Genomic DNA, 19,079 nt, shown 5'->3' on the forward strand with positions numbered 1-19,079 from the left:
CCCCTACAATGTGAAAATATGCAAATCCCCAACAGAACATTGATCCATATGTGATGGGGTATCACACTTGTACTTTTTGAGTTATGAAGAGTAGCAATGCCCTCTTGAGGACGATGCAATGCCATACACAGTCCAGATTTTAAATGCTTGATGGTAGTCTTTGTTATGTTATAGGTATACGTCACATCAGGCTAAAATGTCCTAAAACAAAGAAATAATTCCAATACTCTATAGTAACTAGCAGCTGACAGTATAAAATGTAAATAAGCCATTTAATGACTTACCGTGTGTCCTCCGTCGGTTCCCCGCCTTTGGCCAACATGTCCACGACCGGTGTTCCGACTAAATCCGTGACCCATCAGGTCCCGAGTGGTACAGGTGCACGCAGCTTAACGATGGCAGATCCAATACGTTTTGCCAAAACACTCAAAGTATTTTTCATGCAATAGTATTGCCTACTAGCTACTAGCCTACCTGGTGTGGGGTAATATAAGCTGTATTTTTGGAAAATGCACCATGTTAACACAAAGCAAACAAAGCCACAACCAGCAATACCAACGGCGGCTCCAGCCATTTATAGTCCGTGCCATACTTAGGCATGCAAACTCTTCAGGGGTGAAAAGGTGGCAAAGATGTCACACCCACTCCACCCTGGAGTTTATTTTTAAAGATGCATTTCGGCCAGGATTTACTTTCTTTAATCCCTGGCAAAGGCACCAATTTATGGACAAAAAGGACTTCCTCACTGAACAAAACGTTACCAAAGTAGCATTAGCACCGTCAACTTCGGTAAACTATTTTCATTATAAAACTCATTAAAGGGAACATTCCACCACTATGTATCAAACAGCAAACACGTTCCCAAAAGACTATACAGGTCACAACAGGCTATACAACTGAAAAGCAGCCAATACACTATGGAACTGAAACTACATAGAATATTTAAAAAGAGCATTTGGAGTTTGCAGGAGGAACTTAGGCATTTAGCGGAACCAAGTCGAGCTCAAACTGACTATTGTTTCCACTTTTATTCCTCATTTGCCAAGCATGCAGAGAGGTCACAAACTGGCAAAATGACCACACATGATGCTGATGAACTGACAACTTTAATTGTTTAGATATTTTTATTACTTGTGCGATACCAATTATATGGGACCGAAACAAATCAGCTGACACACAATACATACAATTGTCATGAGGAACAAACAGGGTATTGCACAGCTCATCTACTCTCTTGACTAGTCAACAAAAAGGACAAACTGTCACATTAAGTAGCTATGTTGGTCAGTAGGTGCTGTGGGTAAGAGTAGTTTCCAGTGCTAGGTGTTTACTGGGCGATGCCAATGACACCACACGCCAGACGTGCACCAGCATTGCCCGTCTTTAGACTCTCGTCGTTGCCGCCTTTTCCCAGGTCGTCGGCCTTCTCATGGATCTAAACACAGGACAGAAAACAGTTGTTTGCATCACTTTATAGCCTAGATGCTCAATTCCATGTGCAACAAGGCTCTTTTACTTACCACCATGGTTCTGCCAATGATTGAGTGCTGGCCAGTGAGGGTGATTATCTTGTCTGTGATGTCTATCGTGGCAATTTTATCTTCTTTAGCAGTCACATTCCCCAAGTCTCCAACATGCCTGTTTACATAAATGAATATTATACGTTAAAACCCATTACCAACCAACCTCGCTTACGACCTGATAATCATTTCAAATCCCATAAATATTTTCCCATGATTCTTTGCTGTACCTCAATAGATGCCATCAAATTTAAAAAAAGGCAACAAAGTGTGATGTAAAGCTACTTCTGTTCCTCTCCAAAGAGTAAAAAACACATATGTACACTGACAGAAAGCCAATCTATGCTAGTTCTGCCTCCTGTCAAATTAATTGTGACTTGAAATAATTTGTTATCATCAGATACATCTGTTGTTGGTAAACCAGAGTGAATAAGTCTCATCTATTCAAAAAAAATCATTGCAACACTTTTAAGATGTATGCATGTGAGGGAGCTTTAAATATATTGTTCCATCTATGGATTCTGATAAATATCTACTTTGCTCAGACTGGACTCACCTCTTTTCATCATTAGGACCTGCATGATCCGCTCCGTGGGGATTGAAGTGAGGGCCTGCACTGACGCACCCTTGGAAACGCATAAAAAAAAAAATTTAAAAGAAATCATGAAAGACCGCAGATTAAGTTGCAGTATATGAACCGTTACGACCGGCTCAGGAGTCGCAACATATAGGAAGGACATAACGCCAAGTTAGGTTAAAAAACAACCACAGCTGCCAGTTTATTTACAGGACACAAGTAAACTGTAGTGTGCAAATCCCACTGCAGACCAGCATCTGGTGCCAGGTAGATATGAGAGAGAGAGAGAGCGGAGCAAGGAGGCGCTTATATAAGTAAACCACATCCTCATCCAGGTGCCCTCAATCACTCGTTAGGGAGCTGCACCTAGAAGTCAAAAGACACACAATACACACCCAGAAGCACAAACATTCACAGCAGGACATAGAACCATACGTAACAGAACTAAAACCACAAAATGCAGCAATATTAACCTGTTTAACACACAACTATTGTCAGATGCTCACCATTTGTATTGTCTCCAAAAGCATGGACATGGAAACCATGCAGTCCAGGAGTGAGGCCTTTGATTTCACCGGTCAGCTTCACAGCCGCTGAGTCACTCTAACCAATCAGGATCACAGGATTCAGCAGAATACAAAAGACACAGAAGAGCCGTCAAAGCCAGCTGGCGAGAAGGACTCGACTTTCAGTATTATTTCATGTCATTTGAAATCCCCACGCAGTCAGTCTTAGTAACAGCACAAAATAAAAAGGAAAATATAATAGGAAAGTTGGTAAAAAATAAAGTTTGTACAGTATAATAGAATATGAAAGGCATTAAATGCTAAGTAGAGAATTCTCCATAAAACCTTTAATAGCTAGCTTACAGTTATCCTATGAGCTTAAACTGTCCATTTTGTTTTAGTAAGCAAAGGTGCAGGACAAGATGCGTGATCATATTTGTAAGTTAGCTAGGGAGACAGGAAATACAACTATATTTGTCAAAACAACTTCAATTACAAAATGGAATGTTGGATGAATAAATGTGTAATATAACATATGCTTCCATTCCTCTGATGTCATGTGTATTCATGCTCCATCTTTAATGTTTCAGAGTTAAATGTAATTTCAGGCTGCGCACCCATGTGCAGTCCTCTTTGTTTACCTTTCACTTCTCCATGTAACCGTGTTTAAAGCCACATTGCTGTGAATTGTGTGCAATTTCTTGGGCCAACCAAAATAACAATGTTAACTCTTTTGCCGCCTTTCAGTTTCAAACTCAACTCCCACCCCCTAAACACACCGTTTTCCAGCCCTGCTCTACACTTATCAACAAGGCCACACACACTAGGCAAAGTCAATAACGAGGGTAGGCAGTGACTCAGCAACAAATATTAAGCGTTAGTAGTTTTAAAAGCTACCATTGATGGTGCAACTTTTGACTGCAACTTGGATTTCAGCAGAGCAGCTACAAACTCAAGTGATTCAACCTCAGACTCGTAATGTTAGCGTTAGAAACGTTGTACTTATGCAACAGGTGTTTTCAATGCACGCGCTGTTGATCATTAACAAAAGACAGGCCTTAAAACGTCTAAAGGTTAAGACCCTTTATGACACGGTTATATTAACTAGCTGGATACACAACGTTCACATGAGCAGCCTACTTGTAAAATAAAGCGTTAAAGCGTGCCACTTTTGACTGCGTGCGCACTTAACGCTAACTGGTGCTTTGACGTTACATCGTGCAGGCTAACGCTATTTTGCATTAAAGCGCGTGCACAGTTAGATAGCATGAACGTATGTCAGTGACGCATTGCCGTTCAAATGTAGTAAGTATCGTTAGCCAGCTAGCCAAGTCACTCCTGTAAACCCATCAAACCGGCTTGTGAATGGAGAATTTAGCTAGCTTAGCATTGGCGCACTAACGCTCCCAGGAGGCTGCATGTCAATTACTCCTTGTAGCTTAAATAAATTGACCAACTAGATAGTTCTTCCCCTGAAAAACGACGTCGCACGCCTTACCTCCTGCTCAAAATAAACCGTCCCGCTGGCGTCTCCAGCTCCTTTCAACACACAGACAGCTTTCACAACCATCTTCGCAGTAGTTTTTCAAAGGACGCCCAAGTTTCTGACAAGCTTGCTAGCGTGAGACTCACCGTGAAGACAACCAACTATATGTAAGCATCGGATGGGCGGGCGTATAGTACAGACAGCCAATCAGAGTCAGATGTAATCAAAAAGACGCATTTTGATTGGTCACTGACGATGACCCATTAAGCGGGTGAACAAATCCATAATAGACTTTGCCCAGGGCCCCAAAACATATTTTTATCAAAGGTTCATTTGTAAAAATGCATTAAATGGGAGACAAAATCTTTCCTGATACTGTAGGCTAACTGCTGGTAGTTATGTCACATGCTTGATAAAGATAAAAATTGTCTGCATCATAATGTTAGATGTTCCTGCACAACCCACAATCTATCTAATTTTAAAAAAAGAAAGAAATAAACCATTTTTATTGTCATATACATATACACATACACAAAATTTGCCTTCTGCATTTGACCCATCCCTGTATATAGGGAGCAGTGGGCTGCCAATGATAGGCGCGTTATCGGTGTTACATACTGTATACAGTAACAGGGCAAGACTGTTCTTAGGCCAATTCAAATAAGATGTAATGTCACAGTCACAAAGACCATGAGCGAATTATATATGCTGGACAGTACACCACTAGTTAAAAGCTAATTTGAAGCCGGCTGGTCTTTCATATGGCGATGGAGATTTTAAAGAAAGGATTGTGTGGACTGCAAAGTCAGCTGTTACATAAGCCTTTTGTTATTGAGACCTAGACTTAAACAATGATAAATCTTACCTGTTTTACTTCCTCATCATAAATCGTAAAGATCAACCTGTAAGTTAGTTGAATTACTCCAAAATCACAATAAATATCAGGTCTGTGGCATTTAAACAGACCAGTATGTGTACCAACAGTGAAGCACGAATATAATTTGGACAAGCAAAATGATTTGGTACAAAAATAGTTTATTAAAAACAATTTCCTCTGGCTGAAATATTGGAGATTTTATGTCCATGTCTTTTGTGTTATTAACAAATCATAGAAACATCTGTCAACTTTCAAACCATGAGTTAAAAAATGTTAAAGCAAGAGGCCTCTGTTGTTCCTTCCATGTCAATGTCCTTATCTACGACAAACGAATCACGGATCATAAACAACAAATACCGTTACACCTTCGAATCGTCAGTGATACGAGCATATTTACAGCCGTGTGACCCAAGCAACTGTCTTCATTTCATCGCCTTAGTTCTGCACTCTGTTAGAAAAAAAAATGTCAAGAGCAAGAGTTGGGCTTGGACAATATGGGCTTCAAATGTGAACTTCAGGTACAGCATGTCTGCAGTGAAACAGACACTAAGTGTAAAAGCTGTGTTCATCAAAAACAAAACATAATTCATCGACAGGGATACATTTTGTATCTTCTTGTGGCCAAAACTCATTTGTATCAGTGTTCGACTTCAAATGGACTTTTACTTCCACTTTGATGTTAATGTTAGTTCTGAAAACTTGCTCGTCAAGACCGAAACCAGGACAAAGAAAATCAGTTTTTGTTGTTTTTAGGTTTGTTTTCAGCAGTTTTGAACAGTTCATCTGGGTGCAATTTTTTTTGCAAATGGAAGTACTCGTCCTTATTTTTTTGTACCAGTATCTCTGTCGATGATTCAAACTTCTGAAACAAAGCCCAATTATATAACGTCCAATTTCTTTACATCCTTAATTTTCCAGGGGAGATATATCATGATGAATGTATCTAGTTTTCGTGCACGTTGCGTCAAAATGTCTTATCTGAAATCAGTCACAATGTCCGTCAAGCTAAAGAAACTTGATTATGCCGCCGTTAAAGTCCGAGCTTCTGAGCCCCCACAACAGCTAATGTTTGCCAAAAAAAATTATATATACACACACAAAAAATGAAAAGACCTAAAGTGGCATCTGGATAAGTACAGTATGATCAAAGAATGGGAAGAATTCTTGATTCCCTGAATCTTAAAATGTTACAAGTGTTTGGGTGAATAAAGCATGTATTGAGAGTGATTTCTTTGAAAGGACATGGTGTATTTGCCAGTAAATGTGCACCAAGTGGCTTTTAGAATGAAGACAATACTTTATTCTTCCTGAAATAAAGTGTTTTAAAGGATGAGAAGTGGGGACATAATCAAAAGGAGAGCTCAACAATTTAGCAAACCTAATTCTCAGTGTAATTTACCTCCACAAGTCTTTCCCCAATTTGTACTTTTCTTTTCCCATCAAACACCTACAAACATACTTGATTTGATTTTAAGGCCACGGTAGTCCTTTGAAAGCTGCGCATTACTGGCTGTGATCTCGCAATGAAGAGCAGACATGAAACACAAGATGACGTGAAAACAACAAAGGAAAGTAAATGGTGCCTGTATTATCAGAACAGTTGTTTGAGAAGAAGATATTCAGTGTTTGACATGACATTTTGGCAGATTTAAAAAAAGATTTAAAATGAACATGACTTTGTTGAGGAGTGCCTGCTATCACACAGATAAGGCAATGAAGTACAAAATAAATGTGTGTCATAGAAGTTATTTGTTTCCTCCGTCTGCAAACCAACTGGAGTAAAAAACATAAAAGCTAAGCTCAAATGAACCTAAAATGGACAGAGCCGCGATAACATGCAAACACGCCGTTCATTCTTTCATCTTACAGGGAAAAAAACAGTTGACAGCCAATAATTCAACGACAGCAATTTTACCAAACAGATTTTCGTGTGGTCATGTGTTTCCAGTAGCAGACGCAAAGCCAAATTTTGACCAGAAGCCAGTCAGTCTGAAAACAAGCGTTTTTACATAATGTCTGACGACACGTGTGGGAGATGTTTGTTTTCAAGACCAGAAACTGTCAATCACCAACTGGCAAATGGTGACGTGCTAGAATGCTTATGCCAGGAGTTGAGGCTGACTATCATTGTGAAAAACACCTTTAACAAAAAAAAATAAAATAAAATCATTCAGTGGTTCACAGCAGTCTCTAGCTGAAGGAGCAGTGGGCCAAGTCTATGATGCTGCTTCCTGTTTAGTTTCTGTGGGCTCACTTTGAGCTGAGGGTGAGGGCACAGAGGGCGTCTGCTCCTCTGGAGACGGAGCTAAAAGTTCAGAATCTGCCTTCTTTTCAGAAGCTTCCACACTTGGTTCTTCACTGCTTTCCAAAGCTACCACAGGAGTCACAGGAGTTTGCTCTGTTGCGTTAGAGGTCCGAAATCTCTCCACGTTTTCCAGTTCAGCCAATCGATCGTCCCTGTCCCATCGTGTGGTCCTCTCTTTCCTCTCTGACCGCCTTGGCCTGTCTCCTTCAGCTCCTTTCCCTCTTTCTCGACTCCCTCCTTCCACCTTTCCCCTTTCTCCCCCCTCTCCCTTCCCTCGATCCCTATCCCCATCATCACTCCTCCCTCGCTCCCTGTCGCCATCCATGCTGTTTCGCCTCTCCCTCCAGTCCCGTCTGTCTCCGACGCGATCGCGGTCTCTCTCCCGGTCTCTCTCCCGGTCTCTGTCTCTCTCCCATCCTCCTCCACGGTGACCTCCTCCATCTTCTTGCCAGCCTCCAAGTCGGTCCCTCCCATCCATTCTATCACCACCTCCTCCTCCTCCCCTCCCTCCATCACCAAAGAGACGCCTTCCACCTCCAAAACCTCGGTCCCTCTCTCTATCCCTGTCTCGATCCCAGTCCCTGTCCCTCTCTGGCTCTCGGTCCCTGAATCCGGGCCTTTCTCCCGGCCTGTCTCCAGGCCTGTCCCCCCTGAATGGCCTGCCTTCCATTTCTTCTGGCCCCTCCGGGCCACGAGGCCCCCCTGGTCTGATAAAAGGAGGCGGACCTTGAGGAGGAGGAGGAGGACCCTGCCCGTGTGGAGGGAAAGGAGCCCTCATATTGTGGGGAGGCATCATTCCAAAGCCTCCTTTAAGTAGAGGGGGGTCGTGGTGCATCATTTGAGGGTGTGGCCCTCTGGCAATCATCTGCGGGGGCATAGGTGGCATGTTGTGGTGAGGGGGTCGTGGCCCGTGGGGTGGAGGGAAACGCTGCATGTGTGGCGGTGGGGGAACCGGAGGACGCTGCAGTGGGATTATACCGGGCCGTGCGCCAAGCAGACCACCAGAAGGGGGTTGGATGTTTCCAGGAGGAGCACCGGGGTGGGAACCAGGAGGTCCACCTAGCTGGTTACCTGGTGGGGGAAAAAATACACAACACAGCTTTAATGTTAACCCAACATTCATGACTGTTCAAAATCCTTAATGGCCAAACTCCAGTAACACTCATTTTAAAAAAGAGCCGACAGAAAGACAGACTGACCCATGAGTCCCATCTGGTTGTTGAAGATGTTGGGACCCTCCGGGACCTCGTCATTTTTCCTGTTGCCCAGACCAACTGGGTCCAGAGGTGGGTCTTCAACTCCACCTTTGGAGGGAGGTGGGGGACCGAGAGGCATGGTACCCGGGGGAGGGAAACCTGGGAGAGGAAGAAGGGTGAAAGGAGTTAGGGTTCAGTTGGTTTAGGCTGGAAAGTGAGCGAAACTTTGCTACCACAAATTAAAATCCCCCCCCCCCCATAATGTCACAGTGCAAGACAACTTTTTGTGTTTCAACCTTTTCGTCACTACTCTTGTGATTACTTCATCATGAGCTCCTTATGACACCAGCGTGGATAAACAAACACAGCCAGGAGCAGTTGAATAGTGCTTTGATGTCTTTCCTTCAGTACTGATAAACATCATTTGAGGAGGAGAAAGACACTGAAAGAAAAGCCAGAGAGAAGTTGTTTGATGGCAGCAGAAGGAAATGCTACCTGGAGGCATCTGCATGTGGTTGAAGCCGGGTCTGATGAAAGGCGGAGGGGGGATGCCTGGGGGGAAGGAAGGCGGAGGCATGCCTATGGGACCAGGAAAAACAGGAGGCTGGAGAGAACCCACACCGACCATTGGCTGCTGCATTGGAGGAACCTGAGAACATTTACAGGGATTTACTAAAGATTTAAAATAAGAATTTTTTATATTATTTGTTATACTTCCCAGGGACACTAAAGAAACACAGCGAAGGAACTTCAGACAACAACCATAAAAGTCCTCTTTTGGCATGGATCAGGTCACACCAGCTTGTCATTCTATTTAATAAGTTGCCTCCATACTTATACATGGAATTGAGTTCCATAGGCGAGTAAAAAAATATTAATGCACTTGAATATCTTGAATATCTGTGACAGTTCTCAAAAAATACCATTCATTTTTAATAAATATTTACATGCAAAGATTCGTGACAAACAGTTGCTCAGATTGCACAATAAGTAGTGCTATGAGGTTGAAATGACGATAAATGCAAATGGAAGATTTTATACAAAAGGCACTGTGTTCTTTTTACTATGACAGTTTTTTTAATCGCAATATATCGCCTTGCTTACATAATCGCAATATAGTGATTTGTTAGTCCTGTACATTTGCATAGATCCCTGAAAGAAGCAGGCACATTCATTATCAGAATGATATCTTACCATAATTTAATCCTATAACAGTGATAAATCACCATATATCTAATCCCAGACGTTTACACTGGTAACATCTAGCGCTGTTGTTGTTTACCTGCGCAGGAGGAGCGGCTGCAGCAGCCAGAGGTAACCCTTGTGTTTCCTCAGGCTGCTGTAGCTCTGAACGGCCGTTGTGGTTGAGTTCCTCCTGGAAGCCAAGAGTCTTCCTCACTCCACTCCACTCTGAAAAAGACAGACACGATTCAGACATGTTAAAAAAGCAGACTAGTATATACACTATGATACGCAATAAGACAACAACTTGTTTGGCATACAATGAGTAAGTGGATTCCACATATCTCTTATGTCTTGTTTGTATGATTCTCCTAATGTTCATGTGCCTGTCATGAGTTTTTACCTGGTGATAAGGTGTCTACATCCAGGACGCCTCCTTCTTTGAGCTCCTCCAACTGAGCCTCTCTGATTTTGGACCACGGTATGTAGGTGACACCCAGCTCCACGTCCCAGTACTGTTTGAACTCAGCCTTGATGCCCTTGTTCAAAGCCCAAGCAATCTGGCAAGAAATAAACAAAAACAGCTCTCGGTTTGAGAGACGTTCCTCCGTTTTCTCTCTTTAATTTGCTTTACTACGCAGCCGCCTGCGTTGCTCACTCACCTTGATGGATTTCTGGTTCACTTTGTGAGATCCTCTGCTAAGCTTCTGCAGAGCCTTGAAGGCATCTTGCCTATGTATCATGACAATGTAGGCACAGCCACGTGGAGGGATCATCTTAACAAGGGAGGAAAAAAGTCAGTATTTTTCACATTTGGTTTGGAAAATACAAATGCCATAGTTTACAAAGGCACGACGTGGTCACTGTAACTCATACATGTCGAAACTTACATTGATGGACTCTATCTGCCCAAACTCTTCCAGTAAAGAGGCGACATCTTGCTGTTGTGTTCTCTTGTCCAACTGGCCCACCCAGAGCGTTGTACTGCAAACTGCAGAGGAGACAGAAAATGAAAAAATGAACGCTTAGAAATGTAACAACACTTTGAATCAAAGGGAGGGAACTTATTTATATAAAACCGCTGAAAACTGCATACATCTAACAGGTAATGTCCATATACTTGAATGAATATGGCCATAAATAGGAGTCTGACTCACTGCTTAGTGTCTCGCTCTTGGGCGTTGGAAGGCCTTTCTGCCGTCGATCCCTCTCCTTCTCTCTCTCCCTGCGCTCCAGCGAGCGAGGGCGCGGGGAATGGTGACGCCGCTCTCTGGAGCGGGAGCGGGACCGCCTGTGCCGGGATCGTCGCGTACGGGAATTAGACCGCGACCTCCTTCGCTTTGGAGACCTGGAGAAAAGAAAAAAAAGACATTGCAATTCATGATATGCTCAAAATGAATAAGCACCGATGAAAAGCTTGTCCATATGAAACAATTTACAAAGCTGATGTCTGTTAGACACATCAGATGCTGACCTGGAGCCTGAGTGTGATCGTCGACCATGTCTGCCATCCCTCATAGATGAATGGTCCATATCAATGGACAAATCCTGATATGGTATGGAAAATAATTTGATACAAACATTTAAATATTCATATGAGTTTCTTCTAGCATCAGATTTCAATTTAAATGCAAATGTAAACAAATACTGGTTAAAGTTTACTCTACCAACAGAAATTAACTTTAAAAAGGCTTGTTAGATGTTAAATACCCTTCGTTCTCTTTTTAAATCTACCTGTTGTTGCTGGGCAGCATTGTGGGGGGGATATAGCCCTGGGAAGCCTGGAGGCCCAGTCGAACCAGGGGGGGGCTGCCCGGGCAAAGCGTGCCCCAAAGGAGGCATCATGACGGGGAAGCTTTGTCCTGGCTGTAAACCAAAGGTCTGGAGCTGGCCATTAGGAGGCAGAGGGACCTAACAATGACAACGGGAATAGATAGTGTGTGCGTACTACAAGTTTTCATAAAATCTCAAATTAACTTGAAAGAAAATGATTTGGACCTACCCACATTTTTATATGTATGACTTATTTCTATAAAACGGTTGCCTTCCATAAATAAAGAGCCTACTGTACATAGTAAATGTATTATGTGACATTATTGTAACACAAGCTAAAATTATTGTAAATTTGATAGCATTTAAAAGTTGAATGTAAAATTGACTAAATAAAACCAAAATCAAAAAAGTAGAGGGCTGGAAATACGAGTTATTTTCCAATTAGAAATGTTTGTGCTTATTACCTGTTGTGAGAGGTCTTGCAACATGTTAATCATCGGTGGTTTAAAGTGCTGTTGGAAGGCTGGAGGCTGCTGCATACTGTGATGATAAAAATACACCATTAGCTTCACAGCTTTAAGTTCTTTTTTTTCTTTAAATCAATCAGAGCGTCCCTTTTCTTGGCATTGCAGTGCTGCAGTATTATACACAATAAACCAAATGCTTACAAGGAGGCATGTGATTCATCCTTCTTTGTCTCCTCTCCAACTTCTGGTTCATCATCATAGTCAAAACGGTCCAGCAATTTCTAAGAGAGAGGGAATGAATGTGCACAAATGTTTTAAATGACTTATACTCACAGCACTGTCCTACAAAGTGTCTAAACAGTGCCTGACTTCTTCTGAAATGTTGTTCGTAGTATATTAAGCTGTTGATGGCATATGCAAATACAAGAACGCACTTCCACCTTGTCAAAAGCTGTCTTCTGCTGGGCGGCTTGGGCGGCTTGGGCGGCTTGCGTGAGCAGAGGCGGTTGCGGGGCGACCATGGCCAGGCCAGTGTTAACGCTTTGGGGCTGTGTTTGACTGGTATGGACGTGAGGCTGAGTGTTGCTGTCAGGCTTCCCAGGCTGCTGCTGGAAGTTCTGGAGCATCTGTTGAAGCTAAAACGCCAGTGAAAGAAGAGGTATTAGTGAGGGTCTGAGAGAGGTGCAAGCAAAGATAATAAAAGCAAAATGACTAAAAACCAGTCTGCTCTGGTACACACACACCTGCTGACCCTGCGTGGACTGGAAGAGCTGTGCCACAGCAGCAAAGGCATCGGAGTTTTGCAGCTGAGCAGTGGATGGCATGGTGGAGTTGGCCGTTACTGGCTCTTTGGCTGGAGGCGGGGAAGAACCTGAGGGGAGAGACACAGCATAAACATGTGTGTGGGGGCTCAAGCAGATCTATATTGTATAACCTATATATAGGTTAGCTTGTTGTCATTTTGCAACATAGGGTTGCACAGCCAAATGAGAGTTGTGGTCCCAGACAAGAAAAAACACAAAAACAAAATAATGCAATATAATTATATTTTGCAATATCACGAAGCAAACTGAAATAAACTACATGATGGTAATTACTACTGCTTATGTGTACAAACACACAAATTACCTGGGTCATCTGAGCCTGTGTAGGGTGCAGCAGCACTGCTAGAGCCAGCTGCCATGTCCAGGAGGGGCTGAATAACCTCGATCTTGAACACCCCGTTCTTCTGCCACAGGTTCAACACCCGCACGATCTTACTCTACAAAAGGACAGTAAGGGAGCAAGGACACAGGTGAAGGACAAGGAATGATAGGAAGCTGATTTAGGTCAGAATGTGTCATTAGAGGGAGCAAAGTACTTCAATCCCAATGTGGTACTATTTGAGACAACAACACTACAGTCCACAACATTGGTCACAGTGAATCTTTCACCATCTGTTCATTTTCTTACCCTGTCCTCTAGTGGGCAAAGGCAGAGGTTCTCAAAGGTTCCTGTGATATTTTTGGTGAACCTTGGGCCGAACACGTCCTTGTCTGATCCAAATTGGTGTCTGGACTGCCGAACAATGGAATCCACCACATACAGGCCCGCTATCTTGTACTCAGACTTACACTAGAAAGAGCGGAGGGAGAAAACAGATATTGGGTTAATTCATGTTTGGCGAGATGGAAATGGGTGATAACCAACATTTGTGACAGGCTTGTCTCACCTTTTTGATGAACTTCTCCACAATCTGGACCACATGTTTGTAGAGCTGAGAGAGAGAGGAGCAAGTTATCATCTAGATATACACTCGAAAATAAAAGGTTATAATACAGAGAACGCTGTTCAAATAAATATTGAAGTGACTCTCAAACCGAAGGAATGACAAACTATTTCTTACTTTCATAGCTTTGATGGCCGATTTGGTGATGGAGATCATCTTTGCCCGAGAGATTGGGGGCTTGGAGTCTATCAATGAGAATAACTACGGACAGAACAGATGACAGATGAGTGAGAGGCAACACAGAGAGGAGAGTGCTTAAGGACGTTCAGAGGTGATGCTAAGCCAATCATTTCTACTCCAAAAATCATTTCCAAACCTTCGTCTTTCGACACCGGAGACACACATTTTGAACCTGTTATTATAAGCATCAATGGATCCTAATCTTAACAGTCTTATCGCCATTTAATAACTATATATAGATGATAACCTGATTTGTTAATTAGATCGCTGATCTTTTATTGGTTGCCACTGTTGCCTCTGTATCCTGTGTTATTGTTGTATTGTGGACTATTCTCTGATGGAGGTGTGGGAATGAAAGCGTTGGCGTTACAGTGCAGTGTGCTTCAAAAGACAGCGAATACATGAAATCTTTCCACCTTTCTGTTTACCACTTGCATTAAACTACACACGGTCAGTCTGCTTTTGAGGAAACTACAGCATCTTCACAGCTGTGTGGTGCAATATGCCATTTACAAAAGGTCCAGTATTTGAGAGAAACTCATTTATACAACACTGAAGTACAGGTTTGCTCTCGTCATTAGTGTGGGAAGTACACTTTAACATATTTGTCCTATGCACTTTATAACACAGACTTTGCTTTCTCTGTTTGTGCCAGATGCTATATTGAAAGTGCAAAATATTTTTGAAGAACCATCATGAAACAGCTCACAGGGTTTATTATGATTTGCTGCAACAAACACATATTAGGACTAGCTCGTTGTGATACAGGTTTGTTTATGTTTAGCACTCAGCGGGCCCAGCCACAGCAACTGTTACATTCAATAATAAGGAATACAATCAGTATTAGGATAGTGCGTTTGCAGGTAGCTTTGTTTCCAACACAAATGTTAGTAAGCATGCTCTCACGAGCTAACATTAACGTTGGTCTTACGAACTTTGCGCAAGGTTAACGTAACTAGAACCGATGTGGAATAACTGTCGTTGCGTTAGCTTGCTAGTTAGCATACATTCCTATAATTTGTTTCATTGCCCGCGTAGCTTGCGCTGCAGGTGTATCTACAGTACGAACGCTAACTCGGTTAGCCTTAAGACAGGTACGATGGACAGGTCCAGCTAGCTCGCCGAGCAGGCCCACTGGTCAGACCTGCATAGCTAGCTCCACGGCAACACAGCGCTATGACCAGCGCCGCCAGACTCGGTGCCTTCGGGGTCCTCAGCGAGCCCTGAAGGGCAGCTTACCTCGTGGTTAAAGGCGTTGACGGCATCCATGATTGCCCAACGCTCCGAGTCGTCCTCTTGACTCCCGATTCCCGGTTAAAAAGCGATGTTTATTTATGGAAGGGTCGGTACAACATGTCCGCTCCCCGGTAGCTAACGACAGTTAGCCTAGCATCGGTAGCTTTTGGGTCGGCGGGCACGGCAAAGCATGATGGGATTCAATTTTGTTGTTATATATTTTGGCCACTAGGTGGCGTAGTGTTTTAAATATTGAAAACATGTGCATGGGACACGGTTGTCCACAGAGTGTCTACTTAGATATGATAGATTTAGCCCATCAGAACCCCCAAAATGAGCTTTAGGCCCCCATTGACTTTGTGTAACCATCATCCTGTAACGCACTGTGCAAACCCAGCAGCAGACTTATTATTTTTGACCTACTCCCATATAGTATAGGCATACCAATCAGTATTAGGCCTACTATGCCGAAGTACTACCTCAGACTAATCCATGAAACCAAGTTGGAGATTGAAATTATACTTGTATGACTGTGGTACACAATCACAACAACAAGAAGTAGCAGTACAATAGAAATTCAAGCAGTAGCTATTTCTATTAGCCTCATCAATACCCAATGTTTCTGGGATGAAGACTGAGCAAATTACAACATCTACCTCTGAAGTTTCGAAAGTTACAACGCGAAGGAGTATTGGTGAAATAATCCCTTTTATAGTGTTGTGATGCTTCTCAAATTCAAACCATTACACGTGCAACTTTTCCATTAGGAGGCTACTTTTAATAAAAAAATGATCTCCAAATCATTAACTAATTCCCTCACAAGACCCCTGTGTTCCCCTCCCGAACAGATCACCTTTATAGATTGTATCTTTGTTCTACAGGCTACTGTTAATTTACAAGGATTAATAGACTGCATGCTTTAAATCACAATTTATTAAGAATGAATGACAATGAAGAGTGGAAAAAGCTCAGCAGGAAGGCAGGCTTACTCATGTCATCAGTAATAGGACTGACTGTGTGTTCTTGTAGTACAGAATTACTCCAATAGATGGTGGTATACTTGTACCTTTGGTTCCATGTCTGGGTGTCTAGTTTGCTGTCTAGAAAGCATGGTCCAGTAGACAAGTCAAACTGTGCAGGTGTATTATTCTCACTCCTTCTAGGAATCCAGGAGTGAACAAAACAGAGCAAACCTGTGTATAAAATTAAATCTGATGCAGAAACACCACAAACAGCCTTATAAAACACCGCAGAGTTTCATCAACACCTCACTGACACAGACTCAAAAATAAACAAACATGTGCTTCACATTAGTAGAACAGTAGGTCTTATTAATACTACTTATTATTATTATTGCAGGGCTATTGGATTTCATTATATTGTCAAGTGTTATTATTTTTGTTCTGCCCCTGTAGAAGAAAACATATGATATAATCATATTAAGTCGGATTAACCTGAGCTGAAGACAAGTACAGGAAGAAAAATATGTCTCAAACTGTTGCCCCTCCCTGCAGGTGTCCTCATCTGAGTGATGAACACCATGTTAATAAGGCCAGTGAACACCTCAATGAGCGAGGGGCTGAAGGCTTCTTTGTTTGCCGCGGGTCTGCGGCGTACAACTTGGCAGCACTCCAAGTTCAGCAACAACCAATAACACGAGATAAAAAAAAAATATGGCAATAAAAAGGTGATGGAGGGCTTTATATGAAATTGACCATTTCACATTTTCATGTTCATGTTCATTTATTGCCACTATGTGCGCACAGTGTTATTAATGTAGGTCTGCGTGGTGCAAAGCACATGTGAACATTTGAATCCTTGACGCACAATTCTGACAGTATTACAATGAAGACGGCCCCCCAAAAAAGCCATGTGAAAAGAAGTATGTAAAAGGTTGTAGCGGCAGGAGGCTACTGTTGCATCTCTGTTCCGCCTGTAAATATAGTCTTTGTTCACAGCCGTGTTCAGCATGAGCGCACCATGCGGGGCAGCGGTACCGGGTCGAGTTGTCGCCCTTGTTCTCACATGTGCTCCGCCCGCCTCTGCTGATTGGATTGAAATGTACCCTCGGCTACCGTTCGAGGGGCTGTGTGTGTGTGTGTGTGTTTTTTCTTTCACCCTCACACCAAGAAACGCCCACCCATATGACCGGTAAAGTCAGTTCAAACTGAAAAACACGCTGCCTGCGCGCAGACTATTCAGGAGACGTTCATGTGTGGAGCAGGGACGCAGAGTGAGAGCCTATACCTCTTGACTGAGCTGCTTTCTTTTTTAAACCCTCACAAGTATGAAGACAGGTTGCATCAGTTTACAACTTCCCATGATTGAGTCAGACATTTTTTCTTGTGTCTTTTTTAATCTAAGATGATACACTAATCGAGACTTGTCTCGGAATCTGCTGAGTGCGCTCACTGGATGCTTCGGTCGAACAGGTGGCGCAAGCTCCGGTTCTCTTAATTTGATAATAAGGGCAAGACGCAGGCACGTTAAGCATTTAATACCAGCCTTCAAGGTGGGAGAGGGACGAGCTGCGCAATTTTTCCTCCCCTGTTAAAACGGGGCACTGGACAAGGGAGCTGTGATGCCAGTTGCAGACAGCGACATGGTAGTAGACAACAGCCACTGGTTGTATGAGGGTAAAACCTCAAATAGTGCCGGGAATGACAGCACCATCCCGGCCTCTCTAAGCAGTCCTGCGGCGGACATCCTGAAGAACTTTTACCACACCAAACGGGTCGGGAACTACCTGATCGGGAGGAAGCTGGGCGAAGGATCGTTCGCCAAAGTTAGAGAAGGTCTCCATGCGTTGACTGGGGAAAAGGTAAGACTTCACTGAGTGGAAATGCAACATGGTTTGGTTGAATTGTGTGTAATACATTTTGTATTTTTACATTATATATATATATGTGTTTTCCTTGGCTTTATTTAAATGCAACGTGTGATCCAATCACATACCATCCCAATTAAAGTTAATTTAGTCCTTGTGATTTTTTGCACTCCAAAAAACTTTAAAAACCCCAAAACCTAATTGTTTTTATTTTAGTAAACTATATGTGAGTTTGTACTGACTGCTATAGCGTATAACATGTCAGATCGTGAGTGCTGTATTGGTAATGGTTAAATGGTTTTACATTTCGTCTGTTGTCACTTAAGCTCATGCATGTCAACCAAGCAAAACTCTGTCACCTGTTATGATTGACAGGTGATTGACACGTTGTGATTTTGCATTGTATCTAGTTCAGTAATCAGTTCTCAGCTTTCTCAGAGAAAGTGATCAGACCAGTTTGCAATGGGAGGCTTTGTTAATGAGCTCATGCGGCACCACCAGCTGTTGAACTCAGCCAATACGCACAGCATGGCTTGTTTTCTAGCCAGTGACAATATTTACTTTTGTGTGTGAGAGAGAGAGAGAGAGAGAGAGAGAGAGAGAGAGAGAGAGAGAGAGATAGCGTCCCGTCTTTCCCCCCACATGTGTGGGATATCTGGGTGTTTTTCTGAACCTCTTCTTTGTCTGCTGCTGCTGCCGGTGATCTCACCGCTGTGGGCGCGCAAGCCTGCGATAGGGACAGTGGGGGGAATTGTTCGGCCTATGAGAGAGCAGAGCTGCTACTTGCATATGAAATCATGTCGTTGATAAATGGGCCTCGGCTTCATTATGATTCCGCCAGCACAGGGCTTTGATATGGGCCACCATTGGCCACTGTTTGCCTTTGTCTCTCCAGGCTGTTTTGAGGGGCAGCCAGGACATTTACATATTGAAAAACAAGTAACCCCCTTTTTGCTTCAGTGTCCCTAAAGGCAGACCAATATCTGTTTGTAAATGTGTATGTCAGAATATGTGCCACTGAGATTCATATTTAGCATTTTAAAGCATAATAAATATTAGCTTATCCTGTGGTCCCCCCCCCCTCTCCGATTCTGTTTCTGTGAGGAGAAAAGAAAGCTCTCCTCTTCCCTTCCCTCATGCTCTTTGTTGAGGATGATGCAAACACTGGCAATCACACAA

The 19,079-nt window shown here is 42.9% G+C and overlaps 3 protein-coding genes across 4 annotated transcripts in view; 1 reads left to right on the plus strand and 2 right to left on the minus strand.

Moving 5' to 3' along the window:
• Positions 1-1,087: 1,087 nt before the first annotated feature.
• On the minus strand, positions 1,088-4,224 carry sod1 (superoxide dismutase 1, soluble). Its single transcript, XM_031872728.1, has 5 exons — positions 4,102-4,224; positions 2,604-2,700; positions 2,077-2,146; positions 1,521-1,638; positions 1,088-1,435 (listed from the first exon to the last, which is right to left on the minus strand). The coding sequence occupies exons 1-5, from the start codon at positions 4,171-4,173 to the stop codon at positions 1,328-1,330; spliced, it is 465 nt and encodes a 154-aa protein (XP_031728588.1). The 5' UTR covers positions 4,174-4,224; the 3' UTR covers positions 1,088-1,327.
• Positions 4,225-5,112: 888 nt separating this feature from the next.
• On the minus strand, positions 5,113-15,244 carry scaf4a (SR-related CTD-associated factor 4a). 2 transcript variants are annotated; one of them, XM_031872727.1, is made up of 19 exons: positions 15,077-15,244; positions 13,775-13,858; positions 13,601-13,645; positions 13,342-13,503; positions 13,018-13,150; positions 12,633-12,760; positions 12,330-12,524; positions 12,091-12,170; positions 11,887-11,962; positions 11,384-11,560; positions 11,124-11,197; positions 10,807-10,997; positions 10,540-10,640; positions 10,312-10,425; positions 10,053-10,209; positions 9,750-9,877; positions 8,963-9,116; positions 8,471-8,626; positions 5,113-8,342 (listed from the first exon to the last, which is right to left on the minus strand). In XM_031872727.1, exons 1-19 carry the CDS (start codon positions 15,104-15,106, stop codon positions 7,183-7,185), a joined length of 3,345 nt encoding a protein of 1,114 aa, XP_031728587.1. In that variant the 5' UTR covers positions 15,107-15,244; the 3' UTR covers positions 5,113-7,182. The 2 variants fall into 2 exon arrangements, with proteins under 2 accessions (XP_031728587.1, XP_031728585.1); XM_031872725.1 differs by having other exon boundaries at positions 12,324-12,524.
• A 2,013-nt stretch (positions 15,245-17,257) lies between these two features.
• The window catches only part of hunk (hormonally up-regulated Neu-associated kinase), a 9,822-nt gene continuing 8,000 nt past the window's right edge, over positions 17,258-19,079 (plus strand). Inside the window, exon 1 of the mRNA XM_031872730.1 lies at positions 17,258-17,894. Coding sequence (XP_031728590.1) covers positions 17,655-17,894 — 240 coding nt within the window. The 5' untranslated portion in view covers positions 17,258-17,654. The remainder of the gene's footprint in view (positions 17,895-19,079) is intronic.

Source organism: Anarrhichthys ocellatus, unplaced genomic scaffold (genome assembly GCF_004355925.1).
Source record: "Anarrhichthys ocellatus isolate YVR2014 unplaced genomic scaffold, GSC_Weel_1.0 scaffold65, whole genome shotgun sequence".
Lineage (NCBI taxonomy): Eukaryota > Metazoa > Chordata > Actinopteri > Perciformes > Anarhichadidae > Anarrhichthys > Anarrhichthys ocellatus.